A 24,545-nucleotide genomic window follows, 5' to 3' on the forward strand; every position below is an offset into this window, starting at 1 on the left:
AATTGAGCGGTGATAAATGACAAATGCGGTGGACTAAAAAGTACAGTATTTGGCTCCAAACTGTGAATATTAAGAAGCATTATAAGAAACTATTCAAATACAAGTACCTCAAAATTGTACTTAAGCAAAGTAGATAAGTAAATGTACTTTGTTGCCTTCCATTACTAACATTATGATATCTTTATAACAACCATTAAGCAGATAGTTTTGATTATTAGAGCATTTATTTAATCAGCTCTCCAACTGACCTCCTGAGGCTGTTAGACCTATGTTGGTTATCTGTGAAGGTTCTCAGTCATCATCAGATCAGGGCATCTTCAGGAGTTGTACACGTGTTGTACATAGATAACTGGACGTGTGTTTCTTGAGGACGTTTCATCTTTCATCAAAGAGGCTTCATTCAGTTCATCAAGGCCAACAAGTCCAGCGACCAATGGACATACGTACAACTCCTGAACGAAATATGTTGGTTGTTATTTTTCAGGGATGTAGAAGAAGAACACAGATTCGTGACTGACTTTACTAGTAAAAGTTATAAATTGATCATGAATTAATAATGAGAGAATGTGCCCGTGGACTAGAGGAGGTAAAAGTCCCCCGACCCGCCACATATAGAAGCCTGAGACCAAAAAATAACTACAAAATGTTATATTGTGTATTTGTGATTGTCGTGTGTCTCTTTATGGTCATTGATCGTCTCTTTGCAGTCATTTATGATAACTCTGTGTATTAAATTAGCTCTATGACTTTAAAACAGGAAATATGACCAGTTCTCAGTTTTCATACAGAGGCTCTGGCCCAGTGGACATTTATGAGATGTCACACTAATGTCCCCCTTTCTCAAACTGTGGTTCCATATAGAATCAATTAGTGGCTCTACATACCGGAATGTCTTTAATCAAAACTTTATCCAGGATCTCAGATTGAATTTCTTTCCTTTAATGACTTTCATGGCTTACATTTCTTACACACAAATGCTTTTTGTTTTTGTTTTTACTAAGGTTTGTCTTATCTTAATTAGTGTGGGAGAGGAGATAATGCTGACTGATAAGAAGTGGACTGTAATAGATTTTCACCTCCGACAGCCTCCAGTGTGTTAATCTGGCCATGATAATACAGTATCAGTGTGGGTCGACAGGATCAACAAACAGGTCCCTGTGACGAGAAGATCAGTGTCACTGAGGCCTAATGTCACCTGAGCCAAACACAGCCAGGTACACTTTCATGGTGAAGTAACATTAGAGAGTACGGTGAAGCTACAGTACTGTGCGGTGTGTTGTGCATTTTTTAGAGACATCAACCGAGAAGCCTTTCACCAGATTTATTCCAAGAAAGACAAGAAAAAAAAATCAAAATATCACCCATTTGTCTTCTTGCCAGAAAATGTCCTCGTTCATTAGACCTGAACAAGAAAAGACCACCAGCACTCAGAACTCAAACAAATCAACAGATGACCGCGTTTAGTTCTCAGTATAAGCATTATTTATACATGTCAGATTACGTTTGGGATCCGTGGTAGAATATCATATGTATATCCTAAATACACATATACCTTTCTTTCCTCCCCTCTGTCTAAATGTCTAACGCTCGGGGTTGTTCAAACATGGCATGGAAAATAAAAGAGAGAACAGGATGCAACCACTTTAAATACATTACAGAAATGAAATACTTCCCATCGTAATAATGAAAGACAATCAAGTAACATTTTCTCTTTGATATTTACAGCAAATATACGTTTGCCACTTTTAACAATGACATCACAGGTGATCGTTTGGATGACGTTACATCACAGGTTTGATTCCCGCTGCTCTGTGATGATGGGAAATAGATTTGGGTTCGTACTTCCTGGATGAGCTGCATATTTCAGACCTGGTCATGATGAATCAGAAAAGTTTTATATGGATATAGCCCTCGTCAACACGCCAACATTCAAAATAAAAAAATAATCTAATTTAGTGTGCGTCTGTTTTTCCGTTGCAGCTTGGCCAGGAAGTAGAAAATGTTTGCTTGGCACATTGAGCCCTGACTTTCAAAAACAAACATGGAGGGACAGATACACACTCAGTATAGAAAACGGACACAGGTCTGGACTCTCAAAGCATCGATAGAAGCATTTTGAATGGAGACATCATCATCTAACTCTTAAATGCATTTTGAGAACCCAGACCTAAAGGAATAATTTAACAAGAGGCATAGGTATTTACATAGGAATCTATGCAACATCACAGAGGCAGATACTTCATATTGCACATGAAAAAGGCAGGTACATATGAAACAGTGGTTAAAAAAGAACAGAAATGGGAAAATCACACATGAGAGAGAAAATACTTGAGAATACAATGTATTAGGTTCATTTAAAGAGGGGAAAAAATGCTTAGATCTCCAGAATTAAGTCCTTTTATTATGAGAATAAAGTTGTTCTATAACAAGAATAAGGTCAGAATGTTGCAAGAATGAAGTCATAATATTATGACTTTTTTTCTCATTAAAGTATGACTTTATTCTTGTAATATGATGTTTTCTCATTAAATGACAACTTTGTTCTTGTAATATTATGACTTTTCTCGTTAAATTACAACTTTATTCCCATGGTATTTTGATTTGTTTCTCATAAAATATTTTTTTATAATATTATGACTTTTTCTTATTAACTTACAACTTTAGTTTGTAATATAAGGAATTTCTTCTCATTTAAATTACGACTTTATTCTAAAAATATAATGACATTTTTCCCCTTCAACATGGCCCTACTACTTTGTCTTAGGAGAAAGAGAAAGTGGCTATTTTACAAACAAATCTGGCCTTCAAAAACTTTATAGTAAAAATATTCAATCCATGTATCAAACCACAGCAGATCAATCAATTTCATCCAGTCTTGCTAATGGGTTTCACAGTGTAGGTAGAACCCATACATCAAACCACTTTACTCACCAATTAACCTTCCTCCCTAATTCATCCTCATGAGACACTCTCAAAGAAAAAAGTATATATTTAAATACCATGATTGCAATTTTTTTGCTTTCATCTACCTTCACTCGCACTAATCAGGGGCTGCATAAAAGGGGAGATATTTTAAGAAATTCTAGTGGATCACTTGAGGTTTGCCTCATCTCTGTCAACAGCAGCTTTGTAACGAGTGGTTACACTAAACACTTCTCTCCTGATCTTAAACCAACTGCCTCCAGCTCTCTCTCTCTCTCTCTCGCTTATTTTCTCACCCACACATCCACATCCACCCTTTCGCTCAGTAACTGTCACCCCGTCCACACACTGCCTACATACAGTGGCGTCCATTACAGAGATCTCTCTTCGTGTAACTCTTATCTTTCCCTGACTCTGCAGCATTTCCTATTTAAAAGCATTGTGAGGTAAAACTGAATATGGCATATTGTAACACAAAACCCCCACAGCCCAAAGTGTCAGGTTTCCTACGAGGCACAATCTGAGAACTTTAAGTTTCCGGACATTTCCTTTGGAGTGCAGCAGCAATTCGCGACCGGTCGGTGCTTTCAGGAAAGAGTAATTTCTATGACGGCTACATCTCTAGTTCCTTCTTAAAAAACAAATTTATGTGCACTGACAACTGAAAGAAAATGCTGTTGTATCTGCCAAATATCCACTAGTGGCTGTATACATAACTTAGAATAGAAAGAAGTGAAAAGACATAAAATCTGAGGTCTTCACACAGTTATTTCACAAATATACATCTTCTGAGCAATGGCGATCATTCAGTCCGCACTCCGATACTCTAAACTATGTCTATAACAAACATACAACATACATACTAAACAGACGCTTAAATTTCAATTTTTATATATTAAAAGCTCTAAGAAAGGCAGCAAAGATGCGCAATAAGGCAGATCCATATATGACACACTCCGGAGAACACGCTCTACTCTGGCACATTTACACTGATGGATGAGATGGATCTTTTAAAGGGCTTCAGTTTGCTCTCTCTCACAAGTTGTTTAATTAGGAAATCTGTCACTTAAAAAAATTAAAGAAAGTGAAAATAAAACGTGCAAGGGAGTGGAAATGATGATGAGAGGAATAAATTCAGGGTATAAGGTCAAGTGGCCTTTGTTTTGCGGTGTAAATGCTGACGGAATGAATATGCACAGGGCATATGTTGTTAAAGTCTTATGCATGGATGGAGCTGCTATGGCCAGGGATCGGTTATTGATCAGTGATTGTCGAATTGTCCCTTGAGCGATCAAAAAAAAAGGGTTAGAAGCGAATCAGTACATGTGAGAGCTAAAATAGTTTCTGAGGAAATGAACAAAATCTCCCTTGTACAACTTGACGATCATGGATTAATTAAATATACTTTGAATACAAAACTCTGCTCTGATGGTATAAAAAAATGGACTGCATTCATTTCCTAGCCATGGAGAAATCAACACTGACGCAGGTTTAAAGGAAAAATACGTGAGGTGTCCATACAGCATGCATTCATAAGCATCAGGTGAGGGACGTCGGCAGCTGCTTGTGTGTGAACAAAGCTGAGCCATTTGAAATCAATATAAGATACTGTGAACCATTTTACAGAAAGTATAGCACTTTGTCTCACTGGTACATGTTGACGTAGTCCTTTTCCAGAACAATGAATTGTGTTTCCTCCGTCTTTGTGTGTCTAAACACCATGTGCATGTACGTGTGTGTGTATGTGTGTGTGTGTGTGTGTGTGTGTTTCTACAATCTTAATCAGGATCAGAATGTGTGAACGATCTTGTGGTATAAACTTATTTTTCCAGTTTAGCTGCTGAAAAGTATCAAGTCACCACCTTCTTCTTTCCTGAACTGGAGACAAAAGCAACATGTAGCATCTAAATCACTGAGTCGGCTCAGGTGGATCCACTCGTCTCAAATCACTCGTCGGATTCAGTTGGTTTGAAGCTTTGTCGTGTCCGTTCTGCGCGGCCTGCTAATCAAGAGATTGACAGCAGAGAGACCCCTTCCCTCTCAGGTCGCTCAAAAGGTATCCTCAGCCTCTTATTGGACCGCAGAAAACTCCAGGAAACAGCCGGCAGCCCGCCGTCATCACTGGCACCTCCCTCCCTCTGCGTCGTCAAGGCAACCATTGAAGCAGTGGTCGTCGCTCCCGAAAGCACCCTGGGACTGGAGCAGCTCGTACTCCTGGTCCAGGAAGTCTAGGCTGTTGTTGCTTGGCAACCCACGGATGGTGAACTTGTGGGACACTTTGGTCCACTGCTCCCGATTTGCTGCCACTCGCTCGTACAGCTCGGTGGCTCCAGGAAGCAGTTCGGACAGCAACCTGAGAGGACAGAGGACAGCCATTAAAAAATACAACGCAGTTATTTGTTATTTAGGACTTTGTACAAGAGGCTTCCGTATGACGACTGTGCATTAGTCCCAGATTAAAATGTGTAAATTATAATTTAATAACATACTATTTTTAAATTATTGCATGTTTTCTTTTCAACTACTGTTCAACTTCTTCTTCTTCATCATCTTCTTTTTACACAGCATTTAATTGTGGAATTAAGAACCAACCATAATGGTATTTTTGGCCACTAGAGGGCAGTTGAACACGCTGTAACCACAACTTTGTCACATAATCACCATGTAAAGTTGAAATGGAAAATGTGTTTGCCTAATGAACACAACTGAAATATTCATTCTTATTAACTTCTTTAAGGAGGTTATGTTTCCCCCCCCGTCTTTTTGTTTATTATGCAAATCCTTCGGATGGGACATGGGCCAATAATGAACCAATTAAAATTTTGCATGGATCCAGGAATTATATTTTCTACTTTCTTTAATATCCTAAAATAGAGGCTTTTTTTTTTTTACATTTTCACCAATTTGCTAGGGAATCATGGATCTTCAAAATCAGGCATATTTATGGGACAGTCTGCTCGATGATTGAATTTAAGGGGACTGTTGAACCTTGGCAGAGGTATGTGCTCCACTGAGTGCCGTTCTAGTTATATCTGTTTTCCCCTCCACCAGCTCACGAGGGACATATCTGGCTGTTAAGCTGCTAAATGCTCCAGTGTGTTTGCTAGAAGGTTGCTAACTGTGCCTGTCTGTCAGCTGGTGCTGAGTCTGCGATGTGCTCTTGAATCTTTTTTACTAAAACAGCTGCTTAAAACAACTTGATGATGATGATGATGATGATGATGATGATGGAGGAAGTGAACCAAAACAGTCAATCAAAAACATTGAGCTGAAAGGCACTAAAATGCTCCATAGAGCTGAGGAAAACTGCAGAACTGGGTGAAAATTCACTATGAGTTCCTCCTATCTGACTACGCACAGTAAAATTGATCCATTGTGATATAAAGATATTGATTAAGAGTTACAATTAATTAAAAACAAACTGTACTGTACAAAATATAGTTTACATTTTTACACTAAATACAATATGACATAATATATAATACAATACAATATAATATAGGGAGGAGATTTCTGCTTGACTATCGTCTGTTTGCCAGCACCTTTGAAATTATATTTCTCTCCCAGTGTTCAATACTTGTAATGTGGTGACACATGTCTGTCTTTACTCTAAGAGGAAGTGTTATATGACTGAAGTGATGAGTGTAGGAAGGATGTGATGTTCTCATATATACGCACTTGTAGATGGGCATGGCGATATGTTCCATGAAGCTGATCTGTAGTTCTGGGATGTACGCCTTTTCTCTGTCCATCATCTCGCTCGGCCTGTTCCCCATGGCTTTTTCCTTTAGACACACACGCACACGCAGACATGAGTAATGAGCCCACTATTGTGTAAAATGACACACACTGCGGCCACTTGCTGAATAATTTCACATGTCATTTAACAGGCAGAAAACACAGACACATACCAGGTCTCCTTGAGAGAAGAACTCTTTATAAATCAGCTCCTGTGGACACAGAGGAACAGATAATTGTTACTGTTCATACGGCTTCATATTCATAGTGACACTGATTAAGTTCCACATGAAATAAAACTGACATTTATTTAATGATAAAACAGCAAATATGAAGTGACTACAGTTTATTTTTCCTTAATGACTGAAGTATAAGCTCTAATATGAACAAGTACTCAGTTTAAAAGTATAGATTTTAAATTAAAATTTAAAATGAGCACGAATCTCCTGTGTAACAACACAATATAAATAAAACCATATGTAATTCAAAGCTGGTACATGTGTATATCTGAGTGTTTGAGCTTTAGGAGAGAAGATTTGTAAACATTACTGTAACTGGATTATGCTGAACCACAGACATGCTGTGCTCTAAGACAAAATGTCATTTCCATTTATAACTATTCAATATCTTGTGCAATTGCTGTTTTTCATTAATCCCCATTGGGACAAATACAAACCAGACATTGCAGAATAATTTCCTCCCTGGAAATCAACAGACATGCATTTTCCATTTTTGGGGGCAAGGATTACAAGGGCATTTGCTGCAGGTGTAAGATATTTGCAGATTTGGGTGTTGGATTTAGGACAAGGGTCAGGGGCTAAGGGTGAAAAAGGGGGCAGACCAAGATTAAAAATAATCCTATAATGGAGTGCAGTTTCACATAAGAGAGTGTTGTGGAATATAGACTGAAATGTTGTTTTCTACTGCACAGCTCTGCATCTCATCGTCTTTATTGTCCTTGCACTATCACAAAAAATAAAACAACTACACTTCTGCATCTTCTTCCATATCTTAGACTGTAAATAAATATGGACAACGCATCTACTTCTATTTCTACAAGTCTACATAGCATCAAACTACTGATAAAAAACAAACTTACCGGAAAAATTTATATTGGAACATTCATTAGTGTGATAAAAAGTACCTCACATGGCAGAAACCATCTTTGAGGGAAACATTATTTGATCTGTTTTTAGTTTGGTACATGTCCCATCCAATAACATGGGGGAGGTGGGATTTATGACCCATGCTGCAGCCAGCCACCAGGGGGCGATCGAGACGGTTTGGCTTCACTTTTGGGGAGCTGCCGTGTCGTCGATCTTTATATGCAGTCTATGTACCACACTAATTACTGATTTCAATTAAATAATCAATCAGTATTAATATTAATGATTAAATGAATAAGTTTTCTAACAATGGGAGACATTTGCAGGATTGAATAAACCAAAAGGTGCAGAACCTGATATGAGGCCATTGACAATTGTATAGAGTATATTACTGTAACCAAAATATCTGTGGGCTGATTCATATCCTGTTGTGTTACTGCTTGGATGTAAAGCTGCTATTCCCTAATATGGTGATGGATTAGTCTATTTGTCATAACTAAAAAACGTTTGCATAATTTGTGGTTACACTTGCAAATAAGCAGTATCAACAGAGGTGTAAGGACGTCAACTGACAGCGATCTTGCGCGTGGTTTTCCAGCCCTTGGTTTGGTCTGACAGGTCACATGACGTCATCAACAGGCACAGCAGCATAGAGCGGTGGGTTTGGCTTTTGGGATTGTATCCGTCTGAAACACACACACACACACACAAACACACACACACACACACACAAATGACTCTATTCAAGCTGCATTTGCATCGTCATGCAAAGTAAATCAGACGGAAAGGAAAGTATAATTTTGTATTTAACTGATCAATACTAATTGTCCTGTACTCAAAGCATATATGTCTTGATAGATATTGATAATTAAAAGCCATAATGGGATATTAGGAAATTGTGTAAGCTCTGCAACACAACATTATGTTTAAATGGCACCTTGACATTGTATATTACCACCCCGTCAGTCCGTGATTGACACTTACACACTCTGTGCTGTGAGGTTTTTTAATGTCCTTGAATTGCTTTTACAGCTCAGAATTGATTCCAGTGATGCGACGTCCACTCAGGGTAACTTATAATTGGCTGCATTCAGGCGTAAAAAAAAGCACTGGAGGCAGCAGCCAATTACGTTGCATAAGAGAGCAGTAAGCAACTGTCGGCTCAAAAGGGTAAATAGTCCAATAAAAGTGGAGGATGTTTAAGAATGTCAGTGATGAATACTGAGAGCTTCACTCACATCGCTGCATAATGACTCATGTAATGAAGGTATATAGAGTCAGAAAGTGGCTTTTGTGCGGTGCCAAGAAATGAGCCAGACTGCAAAGGACAATCAACAATGGTTGCTTAGCTTAAGAATGGATGTCAATGACAGTACATGGGTTCACAAATCAAGAAAAATGGTGACCTTCTAAATATATAATAATACATCTTTTAAATAGAATGTTTGTTGAATGCTTTCTCTTGTGAAATCAGCCCTTTGTAATCCAAGGAAAACAGAAAACACTGCTTTACTGTCACCGCTCTGGACCAAGCGTCTGAACAAAGCCTGGATTTGCTGTTCACTGCTGTGAGCAAAAAGGAAAAGTAGAGATGTGACTGTGCATACTGAACTACTGTGGCGTACCATCAGCCATCTTCTGCAAGTCCTTGAAAATGCGAAGGTGGTGAGCCAGGTCTGTCGCCAGAATGATGTCCCTCATCAGATCTAGCATGCGCTGGTAGTCCTGAAAAAGAAGAAGAAAAAAACAACATTAAAACAACTTGTGCTTGTAAGTGAAAGCAGAAAATCGAATCCAAACGAGAGAGAGGACTCTGATATATTTGTAATGTGCAGATGTCAGATGCAATATCTCACCTTCCTGGAGAACTTCTCGAAGATGTTGCAGCCGTGAGTGTTCAGAATGGCGATGGCCTGGGCAAAGTGATGTCTCTGTCATGGTGAATAAAGCATGATGGGAAAATGGTTACTTCCAAAGTGATGTTGAGTCATGTTGTAATGAAAAAAGCAAAGTCAATTTACATGCCTCCCACTGCTGCAAATAATTCAAGTTTGACTTTGACCACTAGATGTCGCATTAGAACACAGTATCAGTAGCTCCCCGAGAGTGAAGTTTGTTAACTATGAGGGAACAAATCAGTAAAACCGACAAGACAGTTCAGTCTGCACAGTTTCTACAGGGATCACAGTCTAACAGAATGTAGTAAGGATTTTCACAGACACAAGTACACGATGAAAACACTGTTAAAGCTTTGACAGTTTTCTATCAGCTCTCCCACATCCTTCCCACTTGACTTTACCTCCATCACAGATCCCTCTGAGCTGTAGAGCGCAGCCAGCACAGATTGCTGCAGGTAGACACACACACACACAGACGGAAGAAACACAATCCTTTAGTGTACACATCGCATTGATCAAATGAAACAGTGACTGTTGTTGCATAGTTGATAATGTGAGTGTCAGTTCGGTGCTGGAGGGTTCTGCATGATCAGAGTGGAACAGAGCGGCGTGCTCCTAATCACTATAACATCTAGTGTCTCACTGGGCCATATCCACAGTCACAGAGAAACAACCTCACACTCTGATATCACCGAAACACATCCAGAACCTGGCTCTTATTCACACGCTTCATTCTGAACATATCAAAGTCTATTTTTAGCAGAACCAGAGTGATATAGATTTTGATATGATATGATGCTGATACAGACAGGGAGTAAAACAAATGATATATGTATATTTATATATATTTAAAAAAATGCAAATAATTCCAAAGATGTCGTTATCAAACCCTTGACAAAGAACTGTAATTGAGGCTTGATATTTTATAGTTTAACCATACCTTATTTATTATAAATAACTACAAATAAAAAGAAAACAGAAATACAACCAAATACACAGAAATTGAATTAAAAAAATAAGCACATCTTTTCTGCATTGTTTATACTGTAAAATAAAGGTTTTTATATCGACGCATATCAGTTAAAATAAACACCAATACCTATATGTCTGACTGTGAAAGACTCATCTTATATCTCCCCTAATTTATAGTCTATGTTTGGAGCATTGCTTCACTGTCAAAGTGTGTGTTTCAGATTATTAATGTTTTTATTCAATGCCATGTTCTTCCTTTTTCTACCACCTAGTTTCAGCTTGTATCATGTTTACATCATGTCCTGCTTCATCTCACACCCACTACTAAACAGAGACATCATTCGTTTTCTCACCGAGGCGACTTGGAAAGAATTGTTGGTACCACGGTGGTCCATGTCATGGCACATACAGGAGACAAAGAGAGCTAAAATCTCTATATCCCTGAAAAGGAAGAGGACAGCAGTCACTTGAGTCACATAAACAAAGCTGACATTTCATTTTTGAACTGTTAAAGAAATGTGGTCGCACTCACTCGAGGTAGTTGGACAGCCCTAGGTTTTTGTAGAGCAGGTAGCAGAAGTGTGAGACAGAGAAGGCGTGCATCCAGTTGTGGTAGGGAGGGTCTCTGTAGCCTCTCTTCACCATTAGACAGAACCTGATGCCAAAGCAGCCGTTTAATTATGGTCCTATGGTTGACTAATTATATCAATTATGACTTTATTCTAACTGTTCCAACCAAATTTGCTGCACTGCTGACTTATGCAGTAGCACCAGGGAATTTCCCAACCCAACCCACCCATTGCCTAGTTTAAAGAATGGAAAAAATTGCAAAAGAATAGAACTTATATTCCTATTATTCTAAAAATCTTTTCAATATAGTCTTTTTGCAGCTGTTTACAGAAGTCTTTCCAAGGTGTTGAAAATATGAATAATTCTGGTAAACTCACAAACACAAAAGTATTCTCATATTAAGAAAAGTTGTCTATAGCAACCAAACTGTACAATTACTACATAAAGTACTCAGAGAATACACACATAAACACAGGCTCATATATTTGGTATATATATATATTGATTTTCAGACCTGGCGAGCGTGTGCCGGTCAATCTTGAACGTGTTGATGAAACCCATGTCTTCAAACATGCTGAGGACACACTGCAGACACACACAACAAAGCCTGTTACATTTCCTTTCTGTGTATCTGCCTCCTCCACACTGTGTCTCTCTGCTTCCACCCTCTCCCCTTACCATGGGTGTGGTGTCATCAGGCAGGGAGCGCGGCGTGTATGTGAACTCGGCGAAGCAGGGGTGGATTTCTATCACCGGATCGACCCCCGTCACCAGCAGCTTAGTCACTTCTTCCTCTGATACCTGCGAAGCACACATACTGAGTCATACTGAAATAATGACGACTGTGTCACAAAATAGACTGTGTCCATGCGGAAAAGAGCGAGTGCGACGTGTGAGGGCGATATTTACCTTCATGTGGTACATCATCATTTCATTGGCCAGGTGGGACCTGAACTGAGCTTCACCGACCCTCTTGTACAGCAGAGACTAGAGAAACAAACACCAAATTATAGCAAAATCAACAGTTTGACTATAATCGTCACATATACAGTAGTTGGATGCAATACAGTGTGATGTACAGATTGGTCACAGCAGCAGGAGAAGTAAGAAGGGGAATGAAAATAGTCTAAAAATGTCTTCCCCTCTTCTTTTGTTCTTCATTTTGAAATTTGCAAACACTATAGTGTGTCTGTATGTGAGTGTGTGTGTGTTCACTATCAAATGGCAAACAAGAGATTTATGATTAACAAGTAATTTTGCCACTTTCAAAGCTTTGTCTCGTGTATGAAACAATAAAACTCAAAGTGAACGCTAACAGTTCTGTCCATAAGGGGAAGTGCATTTTACAGCCCACATCACACTGTACACAGCATGATACAGAGCAATCATTGATAAATAATACATTGGGTCATGTTTCAATAATTAATGAGCTGCCTAGAAGCCAATTATTTTTCCAATCAAAAATCTTTATAGTTTGTGGATAAACAATCGAGTACCTGCAGTCATTCAAAGGTCAGAAGATAAAGGCGCCACTTAATTTGAAGGTGAATTGGACACGCTGAATAAAATATCATCACAGCTGTGTATATAACAATAAAACTGTTAAGACAAAGTATCTTCATTCCTTTTTTGGGGTTTTGGGTTAAAAATATTGTTAGAGACAAGAGAAATCAATGCATCGTAAATCCATTTGAATCCATGTTTCCACTTTGCTCTGGTAAAAGATATATCATTGCATTTTTTAAACTAGAATTACCATCCTGTGGTTGTGTGCCTCTGTCAACCCGTGCAGTTTCAGTCAACATACTTTTTTCCCCAGACTCATATGAGGTCACTATGATATTTGACCACTGAAATCTAATCAGTTAATCTGTAAATCAGTTCATCTTCGAGTCCAACTTAACATTTGTGCCAGATGTAAGTAAATTCCCTATGGGTTATCCTGATATATCCCATGAACCCGAGGTCACCGTGACCTTGACCTTTGACCTTTAACCACTAAAATCAGTTCATCTGTGAGTCCAACTTAACATTTGCACCAAATTTGAAGAAATTCTCTGAAGACGTTCTTGAGATAATGTGTTCACAAGAATGAGATGAACAGATGGACAACTCGAAGACATAATGTTCTTTCCGGCACTGAGGCATAAACACTGCTCGACAATGACTCGCAGTCATTCTCCGTCATAAAAGCCACCTGTCCAGGCTGCACCATGCCTCTTGCTCTTAGCCGGGATTGACCCCAGCCCCCCCTGCGAGCCTCCCCTCAAAGTATAAGCAGTATAGATAATGGATGGATGAACTGATCACATTAAGGTAGACAGGACTGATCCCTTAACAGCACTAACAGACCTACCACATTGTTTTAAGGAGTAAGAGCCTCTGCACTGCAAGTGCTCCTGGTTATTTGTCTCTGTGCAGCTAAATTTAGTTGATGACTATGCTGCATGGAGGATGACTTTAATATGCTGTACATCATATTCCATCTGTGAGCTGTGTTTAAAATCAAGCTGAGTTAATGACTTAGGACTGTTTAAAATGAGTCAGTGTGTTTGAAGATGAATGTGCAGCTGCAGAGAAGCTGCTTTTATTCCCTTTTTAATGTGTCACACTTATTCACTGCTGCTGCTGCTGGAAGAGATAATGAGAGATTGTAATGGAGGCAAAGTGAGAAGTTTAAACTGTTAATTAATATGTAACTGATAATGTTTCTCCAGTAATGGTGCAGTTTATTTGTCATATGTGTATTATAGTTTGGCATATTTCCTTCTTTATATAAAATCACACTCTAATCTAAGTGGACTAATGGAGTGTGTTGACTGCTGTGGTCAATAAATATGCTGCAGAAAATGTTAACGCCTCGTCCCTGACCAGACGTCTGTGGCCATTCAACACAGCAAAGCAGAAAATTTAAATTTTATAGAGAGTATACGGTATATTTTTCATACCAGGGGGGATGGTCACCCATAAGCCCCGCTGGTATAATACATACCGTATACTGTTTGAGTTTATACCATGAGTTTCTCACACACGTCAAGCCTGGCTTTTTTTACTTACAAGACCCCACTGGTGTGCAAAATAATTCAAGAGAGAGGGGGAGAGATCATTGTCCTCCTGTTATTCTTGACCACAGTGGTTGGTAATAACCCTGTGCCTCTAACCACGTCTCTGCCCTGGTCTCCTGCTTTGAGTCCCACCAACGTAAATCTTACAGGAGCAGGCAGCTTCAACCTTTAGGAATAAACTATAGATCCCTAGAGATTAGTTAGCAGATTTAACTGCCCACCTGAACACAAACTCTCTATCTGCAAACACAGCACTCTCTCTCGTTGAGGATGGCGGTGGCGGCGGTTTTGTCAGGTTATTAAGTTTAAATTGTTTTGGTCATCTTGGTCGAAAGGGGATGGCTCCCCCCTCATAAAATCATCCACTGGATATAGAGAAAAAGACTTACATGAGCTATGCTGATTCCACAGTAGATGGAGAACGCCGTGGCCAGATCCTCGTCGAAGCGGTTGAACCACGGCCCGTTCATTTTATTCACCAGCTCAGCCACACCGATCACCTCTGCAGGATCGAGGATTTAAAGAAAGTCAAACGTAAAGTAATTAAAGGGAAGGGGCGAGGAAAAGGAGTTCAAGGGAGAGAAAGATGATAATGAGGAAAAATGAGGACATGAAAGTCAAGGACGAGAAAATGAGGCGAAGAACGCAACAGTCCGAGGTGGAGAACAGATGCTGAATCAAAAAGGTCTGCTGACCTAAATTAATTTCACACTGGAGCTGAACCTAATTGCACATAAAAAGAAGAAAGGATACATTTTAACTCATATTCTGAGCTTCACACAGTTTTCTACATGGAGACAAATCACACACACGAGATACAGTAAAGTTTGAGGAGCCAGTTTTCTCTCATTTCTAAGTATAGAACACATCCACATCACCAATATTTGAGACGATGTAACAAGCCTTAATTGTGCTATTCTATGAGAGCAGCTTTCAGGAAATGTAGCTGAGATTTTAGAGGAGAACAGGGGGAGTAGATATGTACAGCAGAGGTCAACAGGCGAACAACCAATCAGGCTCCTATTTGTGTTATTTCATAGACGGTATATAAAGATGGACAATGTGTCTCCACCTCCTCCCACTATCCAGAAATGAAGCCAAAATATCCCAGATACGAACGCTGCCATGTTGTGCCGAGAAGGTCATTTGGAGTCTCTGCAGTGGGGATCGGGGAAGGTTACGAGGTGCCGCTGGGTGATACACGCGTTTGACCAATCATGAGTCAGTCTCAGCTGTCAATCATAATGTTTCACCTTGTTTTTATAGCATCAAACAACTCATTAAAACCAGACTTACTGGGGAAAAAATGAGCAGCTAGACATAGACAGGTGTGATCAGAGCAACCTAAAATCACAGTGTTCTGTGTTTTAATTTTGGTCCATGTCCCTTCCACTAACATGGGGTAGGTGGGTCTTATGACCTATACTATAGCAGCCAACAGAGGGCGATCAAGAGGCTTTGGCTTCACTTTTGAGGAGCAGTCATGTCGTCCATCTTTATATACAGTCTATGGTATATATATAGAGCTAATTTAGAAGTGTAGTGTTATACAGACAGAATAATTTACATTCATATATTTAAAAATGTTTGGGTAATGATTATAATCACTAATAAAAACACAAGAATAATCATATATAAACCCAGAGATAAATATAATACAATCTTTATATAGACTGTATGTGTTGTCTTGGTTTGTCTCCTGTACAGATCTTTGAACCCTTAAATGTATTCTTACCGTTGTTCTCATCTTTGATGGGGAAACAGAGGATGTTGCGAGTCTTGAAGCCGGTGCTGTCGTCCACGCCTCGGTAGAAGAGAGGGTGGGAGTAGGCGTCCTTAATGTTCAGGATCTGACCAGTGGTCGCCACGTGGCCCGCGATACCCTGATCGGCTGGGATACGAAACTCCTTCTGCACTCGCACACATACACACACACAGGAACACATTACATGTTCAGCTTTGAAAGCTTCATAAGCTTCTCCAACCTAAAGCTACTCCTTAAATGCTTGCATGGCCATGCTCCATTACTGATTACTGAGTGGAGCTCTGCAAAAAATGGGAACTGTCCCATTGCAATGTGAAAAAACAACATTTTGATGATCTGTATTTTCTGTTAAAGGAGCAAAACTTTGGAACTGTCTACCTACTGAGCTTAAAATACATTACAATTAAAAAAAAATTATTAGAGGTGTGAAATCATGGCTGAAAACAAACAACACTGTTCACACATATTCCTGTATGTCTTTTTTTTTTACCAGTATTGTATCTGTATTTCTACACTGTGTAACTTACTCACATAATTACTAATGTCATTAAGCGACATCAATAACTATCATCTCTTTCTTTTTTTGCCATTTTTGATTCATCTATGGTTGACACAAGAGACAGAGAGGAAAAAAAGACGACGTGAGAGGCTGTCCTGGTGCCTTAAAGGTTTCAGTTACTGACTGTACAATTGTAATGTGTTCGAGTCTGGATACCAACTACCCCTACTCTGTGTCACTTCCATTACCTGCACTGCATCATGAAATATGCATGATCCACCACTACAATATAGAGAGAAAAGCAGCACGTCGTACCTCCTCATCGCTAACCACGCCTCCGTCAAACACCTTTGCCACCAGCTCATGACTGACTCGATCCAGCAGGAACACGGAGCAGCTGAGGGAGAGCGACAGAGTGGTGATGGAGAACAGAGCCGAGCAGAGCAGAGGGAGGTTTATCTCATTCAACGACGTTAACTAACTTTTATTAAACGAGGCAAGTCGGTTAAGAACAAATTGCCAAGATAGCCTTAGCAAATGGAGATAAAGACATTCACACTTTACACATGCACACTCACACACACACTGAAATGTCCCTTTGAAGATGAATCAGACGGCTTACATCTCTGCATCACTGAGGTTCCTGGCCTCCACTATAATTTCCTGTAACAGCACTGACACATCATCTGAGAAAATGGAGAGAAGGAGAGAGGGAGAGAGAGAGAGATGAGGAGGAGAGGGTGAGTGAGGAAATGAAAGGAATACAGCAAAGCTCAGATAAAAACAAACAGAGATTACACCACGGGCATCGGTTATTCAGCTGTACGAGCCGCTAAGAGCTTTTGTAATCTACCGGTGGATCAATTTTTAGCAGCAGCGATCATGAGGAATCATCGGCAACTTACTCTGCCGTTGGCGCGTACAGTTAGATAAGAATCTAAATGCCTCAATGTAATTACAGGACGGAGAGGTGGAACCATCATCTTTTATGCCCTTTTGATTTTACGGTTATGATCCTGGGTGTAATCACCTTTAGTGTCGGTAATATCTCATTCAATTACGAGCGCCATTCGTTTCATTTGGTGATCACTTAAATATTGTCCATTAACGCAAATCATCCGGCGCTCTTCCTTCCACAGTGACCGAGGATGAAGGAAAGAAAGAGCGAGAGAGGGGGAGGAGGGGAAAACCTACCCAAGTGTGTGAAGAGATTCTTGGCCACTTGTAGGAGTGCCTATGTCCAGAAGCAGAGAGGAAAAAAAGCTCTGATTCAGGTGCATATTCATGTATGCATATAGTGTTTGTATGTGTGTGTGTGTGTGTATGTGTGAGGGAGCATGTACAGTACCTGACACTCCGTTTTGAGTTTCTGTTCTTTCTGAAAGGCCAAAGTTGAAGTGAGAACCGTTGAAGTGTAGCAGAAACAGTGCTGGATGGCATGCTCGTCTGCCTCTGTGTGTCTGCACGCAGGAACACACACACACGCACGCACACGCACCCACACACACACACACACACACACACACACACACACACACACACACACACACACACACACACACACACACACACACACACAGTCAAAGGGTGAATATGATCTAAGACAAGGTTAATAGACTTCTGATTACCAAACATCATATTAAGGGTATACATAGTTTGTGCCATCTTCCGTTGTCATTAATACATTTCTAAAGCATTTAAGAAAGTGGAGCTGAAATTTATTTTAATGAACACAATCATTCATCCATCCCTCATGTTACTGCTCCTTAATAATGATGATTTTCTGCTTCTTCTTATCTCGCATTCTAAACTGAATATCTTTAGGTTCAGGGCAGTAAGTTATAGAAAATAATCATTAGAAAACTGTCACTCATTAAAGATCTTATTATCATAATCTATATTTCTACTTTACTTTTCTACATGTCAGAGGAAAATATTATCATTTTTATGAACTATATTTATATGACAGTTGCGGTAATTTGTTTATAGTATATAAAGAATATAAATATTATATATACATATATATATATATAAATATATTACAAAATAACTAAAAAGGATTTTCATTCATTAAAAACTGCAGTAAAACTGTTTACTGCAGTTTTAGAATGCAGCTGTCTCTCTCCTTTCAAATGAAATGATGTGTGAATTTGACAGCATTAAGCAGACAGATGAAGACAGATGAAGACAGATGAAGACAGATGAAGGAAATTATCTGCAGTGACCACACTGATAAGTGCCTGCTATTCCCTCTCTTTGCCTATAGAGGGCAGTGGCATATTACTGTGTTGCTGTCAGGCCCTGAGCTCACAGACTCCCAGGAATCCCAGCGCAGGAGGCAGGAGGCAGGATTTGTACCGAGCGCAGGAAAAGGCCTGGGAGGCTCAGTTCAAGGGGGATTGAAGTTCCCGTAAGTGGTGCAGATCATTAATGGCTGACTTAATACAGAGAGATAGTCTTCAGAGCCGTAAGTCAGAGTGTTGATTCTTTTTCGGTGGTACCAGGGAGTTTTTTGGTGTCACAAAAGAAAATTGTCTCCGTTTTTGCGGCTACAATAAGAACGCAGCCCACTAAGACCTGAAGCACTCAAAAATGTTGACAAAAAAACATGTATTAGTGAAAATGCCAGTCAGAGAGAAACTGTGTACCATGTTTGATCGTACATGACTCAGGCAGGGCAGCAGATTGTTTGGAACATATAAACGTTTTATTCTGAGGCTTAGATTGCTGTTTTTATACGATCATCACACATTTTCCACCTGCTCTGCGTAAAACAAGATTCAGTTATGTCAGTGATGATGTGTGTGTAGCGTTCACATCTGCTGGCACCCAAACTGAGTTATGGACGTGCTACTGGTGTCAGAATATGTCGTCATGCACCTGTGTCCTCGGCTAAGAGGCTAACTCCGCATACGAATATGCAATCTATACGAGGAAGGGGATGCATCGTTAAGATGTACAGGATGTCTCTGCCAAAGTCTGGATGGCTGAGCTCGAAGCACGGGATGTATTTATCACGTTTTATGCACAGTTGCAAACATAATCCCGCTGTTGTTACTATGGTAATGAGATGCCAGCTCTCTCATCAGTGCCACTGGCGCAGCGGGAAATTATAGGACATGATCCCTTGTCATCTATCTCTTCAGAGAGGAGAGGGAGAGCACGCAGGGGAGAGGGGTTGTGTAAAATATGTTTAAAAATAGTATAGGAAAGGCTAATATACCATCTCTTTACCATAAGTAGAGACATACATGTTGCTTTACAAGGAGGGAGATAGATAGAGACATTTTAAAAAGACGTTTAACATCCAAACTGTATTTTAAACAAACACACACACACACACACACACAGCTGGGGTGTGTTTTTATAGACTTCTGTAGAGAGGAGATAGCAGAATAGCTCCTGGCAACAAGTACACACACACACACATACCCCTAACCCTAACCCACACACACACACACACACACAGGTTTTTCACAGCTATCCTTCTCCATATTCATGCCTAACACTAAACTTAACCTAACCACTGTTCACATCTTACCACTAACCTTAACCAGGAGCACAGAAATTACATTTTTCTTCATTAGGACCTGGCTTTGGTCCCCATGAGGTCTACTGGTCCTGACTACATGAGGACACTCTTTGGCATACATACATTCCCTTGCCCCTAATCTTAACCATCACAATTAAATGCCTAAACCTAACCCTAACCATAACTTTTTAACTTAACACTAACCCCTAAACTCTCAGACAGCTCTTTGAAAAAGTGAGGATGAGCCAAAATGTCTCATTAGGTCTTTACTTAAACTGGTCCTCACACACACATATACTGTGTGCAGCCTCATCACCCGCTGCTGTTGGACTTATGACCTGACTCTAGATCATTACATAGCCATCTGCATGGTCACACACACACACACACACACACACACACACACACACACACACACACACACACACACACACACACACACACACACACACACACACACACACACACACACACAAAGACAGACTGGGTGATTTGTCTCCAACGTGATGGTATCTGTTGACGAGGGCCATGCAGCACCTTCGGCTGCTTAGTGGCAGATTTTACTGGACACAGTAGCAGGACACTCTCCACTGCTACAAACCCAAACCCAAAGGCTACCCATCCTGACGTTACTGTGAGCCGCTGTCACATAAATCTTTGTATCTTCCATGAGTCAGTGCTTCAGGATTTAGGAAAAGCCTAATCATCTTCAGACTGACAACCCTGCATTTTTAAAATGCTTTAGCAATAAGCCATTAGTGACTGAGTTACAGTGATTTGTGAACAGCCCCGAAGTTAAAAACAGGATTTCACTGAGTGTCTCTTGAAGTCTTCATGAAATGCTGCAGGCGAAACACAGCATGCAAGCAACAAAGGAAAGAAGGCTAATGAAAGCTCACAGAATGGACACAGTCTTTTACATACATACCTCTGGCCACCCTGCTTGTTGAAGGTGCATGCTAGCGCCACCACCTGACCAGTGGCCCTGCTGACCACTGGGACGCACAGCATGGAGGAGATCTCACAGCCTAACATACTGGACAGCTGCCGACGCTCCTCCTGAGAGAAAGTCAGACAAAAACATACGATCAGATAGATAGATAGGTACGTAGGTCAGTCGGTCTGTAGGTAGGTATAGGTAGTTAGGTTGTTCGCTTGGTTGGTTGGTAGGTTATTAGTGTGTAGGTAGGTAGGTTAGTTGTTTGGTTGGTTGGTTGGTTGGAAGGCAGGCAGGTATGTAGGCAGATAGGTAGTTGTTTGGTTGGTAGGTAGGTAGGTAGGTAGGTAGGTAGGTAGGTAGTTGTTTTGTTAGTAGGTAGGTAAGTAGGTAGTTGTTTGGTTAGTAGGTAGGCGCGTAGGTAGGTTAGTAGGTTGGTTGGTTGCTTAATAGACGAACAGACAAACAGACAGAAAGACAGACAGGCAGACGTGTTCTTACTGCACTGATGTCCTGAAGCGTAATTGACTTCTTCTTTTCAACAACCTGACCGAAACGTCCAAACATGAGCTGAAAAGACAAGACAAAAGGAGAGACAGATAAAGACGGGGTGATTGAAAATGAGTGTAATGAGGGTGGGAGGCAGAGAGAACGAGCGAAATGGAGAAACTGGAGCATTTTATAGTGGTAAAATATATAAATAAAGGTTGTTTATTCAGACAGAAGTCCATTAGCTCCCTTGTTAAATCAGCACAAATGGTCTATCCAGGGTGCATTTTTTTGTGTTCTAATATCTCTCTACACCGACTATTATCAAGATTTCACAGATCATTTATGCTGGGGTACGCAGTCCATTCACTCCATAATGGAAAGCCTGTTAAAAATGCGACGTGTGCAGAACAACCAAGGACAGGAGACTGAGAGCAACCCAGAGGAAACGAATACTATTATTGGCCAAATTTCTTAATTATAACCACTGCCAGGGATTATAAAAGATTTAATGTGGGAGGTTTATTCACTCATGTCCGTCAAAGAAACTTACAAGATGAGTTTCAATGCATGTATGCCTGATTAAAATTGCGACAAACCTTTCTGAATATACTTTATTATACTAACTCATTGAAAGTCAACAAATAATTCTATAATTCTATAATAAATAAAAAAGGAGCACCAACTGGCAAATACATGAAATGCCTAAATAAACTCATCTGTACATTTTTTACTGGTAATGATTATGTTTTTTGACCTCACCGGGAAGCTGATCTCCTCTTCCAGGACTTTGTCTCCAACCACCTACAGGGTCACAAAGGTCAAAGGTTATTGTTTATTCAAATGTTCATGTCCAAATACTCTTTGGTGAATGAGTCACTGCTAATGTGTGTGTGAGTGTGTACGAGTTTCTATCCTGGTGGAGACCTCAAACTGACATATGACTCATGCGCAGGGGACCAAGTTTCTGTCCCATTGCAATCAATAGCCTGTTGATGTGCCTGGTGCAATTTTCTTGAAAAACAAAAAAAACTGGACCCCATGATGTCTGTTTTAATGACAAAGGGTGTTTTGATTTTCTCCCCTAGTGATCATAGCTGGTATTGATATAAGTGAGCCTGTACTCGTGGGGTGATTTTCATGACAAACCGAGTGTCTGTGTGTGTGTAGTCTGTGTGTGTGTAGTCTGTGTGTGTGTCGTCTGTGTGTGCGTACCTGGCAAAACAGCTGGTGGTTGTCCTCGGACACCAGTAGTAGACAACAACACTGCGAGTGAGTCTGCTCCTGCAGCTGAAGGGAGAAGCCAAACACAACATGAGTCCTGATATATAATCACAAAAATCTCTCTGATTGTTTTTAAAGCCTTAATTTAAGGTTCTATGGAGCGTAGCTAAGGTGTGAAGCAGAGATTAGAGATCAGTGGACAATGGAAAATGACTGGAGTTAGCGAGGGACAAGAATTCAATACTATCTCCGCTAAAATCTGTCTGGTTTTATTGTGACTAAAATTGTTTGAGTGAAGGGATATATATAAAACTGAGCATATACACATATTATTATCTTTTACACATATTGTCAGTCAACTTCTCTACATTTATATATTCATTCATATACTTTTCAACAAATAGGACTACCTTGCTTAATACGTGGGTGTATCCTGGGTCATTTCATTTTAATTTTATGAGAATAATCTTGATATTAATAATCAATACACCAAATGCATCAACTTTTACTCATGATATCTTGTATTTAATAAGTGATCATCTCATCAAAACATTAATTTCCTTGCAGATAACCTTAAATACATTATCATGCATTGATCTAAGCACAAGATTAACGTTTTCCGTTGAAATTGTAAGTCTCTAAATCCCTGCATAGACATTGAAAGTCCCGTTTTGCTGTCTGTGTGTGTGTGTAAGTGTGTGTGAGTATCTGAATGTTTCTGCTGCCGTGCTCTGTGTCCTGAGGAGTTGCAACCAATATCCTGCTGTTGTCTCTGATGGGAAACATTTCATTCACATTCATAGCCTGAAATAGACTCCCGAGGTGCAAACAAGCCCACCTTTATACACGCTGACACAAATAATGTCAGTACGCACGCAATATACACAAGCGTACATGCACGCTCACGAACCCACGCACAGTTATACGTAAGCGCAGCGTTTCCTGACACAATATTCTTCTGTGTAATCCACAGAGCTGGATGGAGAACAACCAGGACAGGAATAAACAACAGCTGGTGCCAACACACACTCGCCCCTCAGTCACACACGTAAATTATGATGCTGCACCCACATATAATAATAAGACCCTCCGCCCCCTTTTTCCCAAATACTGCTAATCTCATAAGAGCTGCCCCGAGCACTTCCCACCAAAATGACGATTCTTCAGAAGCAACAATTTCCCGCTCCTCTCTCTACCTTCCTTCCTCTACAACTGTAACAATAAACAGGCGAAAGAAAATCATGTCGCACTCAAAACACATATTAAAACCCCCGCAGGCTTTTACAGCCTCTCCCTTCCTTCAAATGCATGATGGAGGCGTCAAAAGCTGACGTAGTGTTGTACAGGCCGGCCGCACTGCAGCAGCGCTGTTTGACCGCACAGAGACGTTCCTGCAGCCATCAAGGTAGAACAGTTGAAGGTAGATGATAATAATCCCTCACCCGTCTCAGATTTGACCATTTTTACAGTGAAATAAATAGATTTTTAAAAAGACCACATTGGATAAAAATAATTTATTATCACAATCTTTTTTTTCATGCAGCCAAAATGAATATAATTTTCTGCTACAAGAGCACAGCAGTTAAAACTAAATGAGTTTCTCTTATTAAACTGACAGAAGACATAATAGAAAATTCTGAAGAAAATGGGTGGAAGGCTGAAAATGAGATGCTGATTATGCATCAGAGTCAAAAAATTTGAACAGGTTAAGTGCTTTAGCTGCAAATGGTTTTATAAACACTGACACATTTTCAGACTTTCTGTTTTTGAAAGAAAAAGAAATAAAAACTCCAGTGTTTAGGCTTTATAAGGATCTATGGTACAATTG

General features: G+C 39.9%; 1 protein-coding gene across 2 annotated transcripts in view; it reads right to left on the minus strand.

The window, feature by feature from the left end:
* Positions 1 to 1,306: 1,306 nt before the first annotated feature.
* Positions 1,307 to 24,545, minus strand: part of LOC117772625 (cGMP-dependent 3',5'-cyclic phosphodiesterase) — a 152,770-nt gene continuing 129,531 nt past the window's right edge. Inside the window, exons 10-31 of one of the 2 annotated variants that reach the window (XM_034603905.1) lie at positions 22,709 to 22,783; positions 22,256 to 22,297; positions 21,506 to 21,574; positions 20,996 to 21,126; positions 17,884 to 17,995; positions 17,730 to 17,769; positions 17,158 to 17,221; positions 16,851 to 16,932; positions 16,007 to 16,181; positions 14,661 to 14,773; positions 12,116 to 12,193; positions 11,885 to 12,007; positions 11,721 to 11,791; positions 11,169 to 11,291; positions 10,990 to 11,077; positions 10,066 to 10,113; positions 9,623 to 9,697; positions 9,392 to 9,491; positions 8,340 to 8,452; positions 6,834 to 6,872; positions 6,601 to 6,707; positions 1,307 to 5,275 (exon numbers count right to left, since the gene is read on the minus strand). In XM_034603905.1, the coding sequence (XP_034459796.1) occupies positions 5,041 to 5,275; positions 6,601 to 6,707; positions 6,834 to 6,872; positions 8,340 to 8,452; positions 9,392 to 9,491; positions 9,623 to 9,697; positions 10,066 to 10,113; positions 10,990 to 11,077; positions 11,169 to 11,291; positions 11,721 to 11,791; positions 11,885 to 12,007; positions 12,116 to 12,193; positions 14,661 to 14,773; positions 16,007 to 16,181; positions 16,851 to 16,932; positions 17,158 to 17,221; positions 17,730 to 17,769; positions 17,884 to 17,995; positions 20,996 to 21,126; positions 21,506 to 21,574; positions 22,256 to 22,297; positions 22,709 to 22,783 (2,103 nt within the window). In that variant the 3' untranslated portion in view covers positions 1,307 to 5,040. The remainder of the gene's footprint in view (positions 5,276 to 6,600; positions 6,708 to 6,833; positions 6,873 to 8,339; positions 8,453 to 9,391; positions 9,492 to 9,622; positions 9,698 to 10,065; positions 10,114 to 10,989; positions 11,078 to 11,168; positions 11,292 to 11,720; positions 11,792 to 11,884; positions 12,008 to 12,115; positions 12,194 to 14,660; positions 14,774 to 16,006; positions 16,182 to 16,850; positions 16,933 to 17,157; positions 17,222 to 17,729; positions 17,770 to 17,883; positions 17,996 to 20,995; positions 21,127 to 21,505; positions 21,575 to 22,255; positions 22,298 to 22,708; positions 22,784 to 24,545) is intronic. The other variant, XM_034603906.1, reaches the window with a different exon arrangement.

This window comes from Hippoglossus hippoglossus, chromosome 13 (assembly GCF_009819705.1).
Source record: "Hippoglossus hippoglossus isolate fHipHip1 chromosome 13, fHipHip1.pri, whole genome shotgun sequence".
Classification (NCBI taxonomy): Eukaryota; Metazoa; Chordata; class Actinopteri; order Pleuronectiformes; family Pleuronectidae; genus Hippoglossus; species Hippoglossus hippoglossus.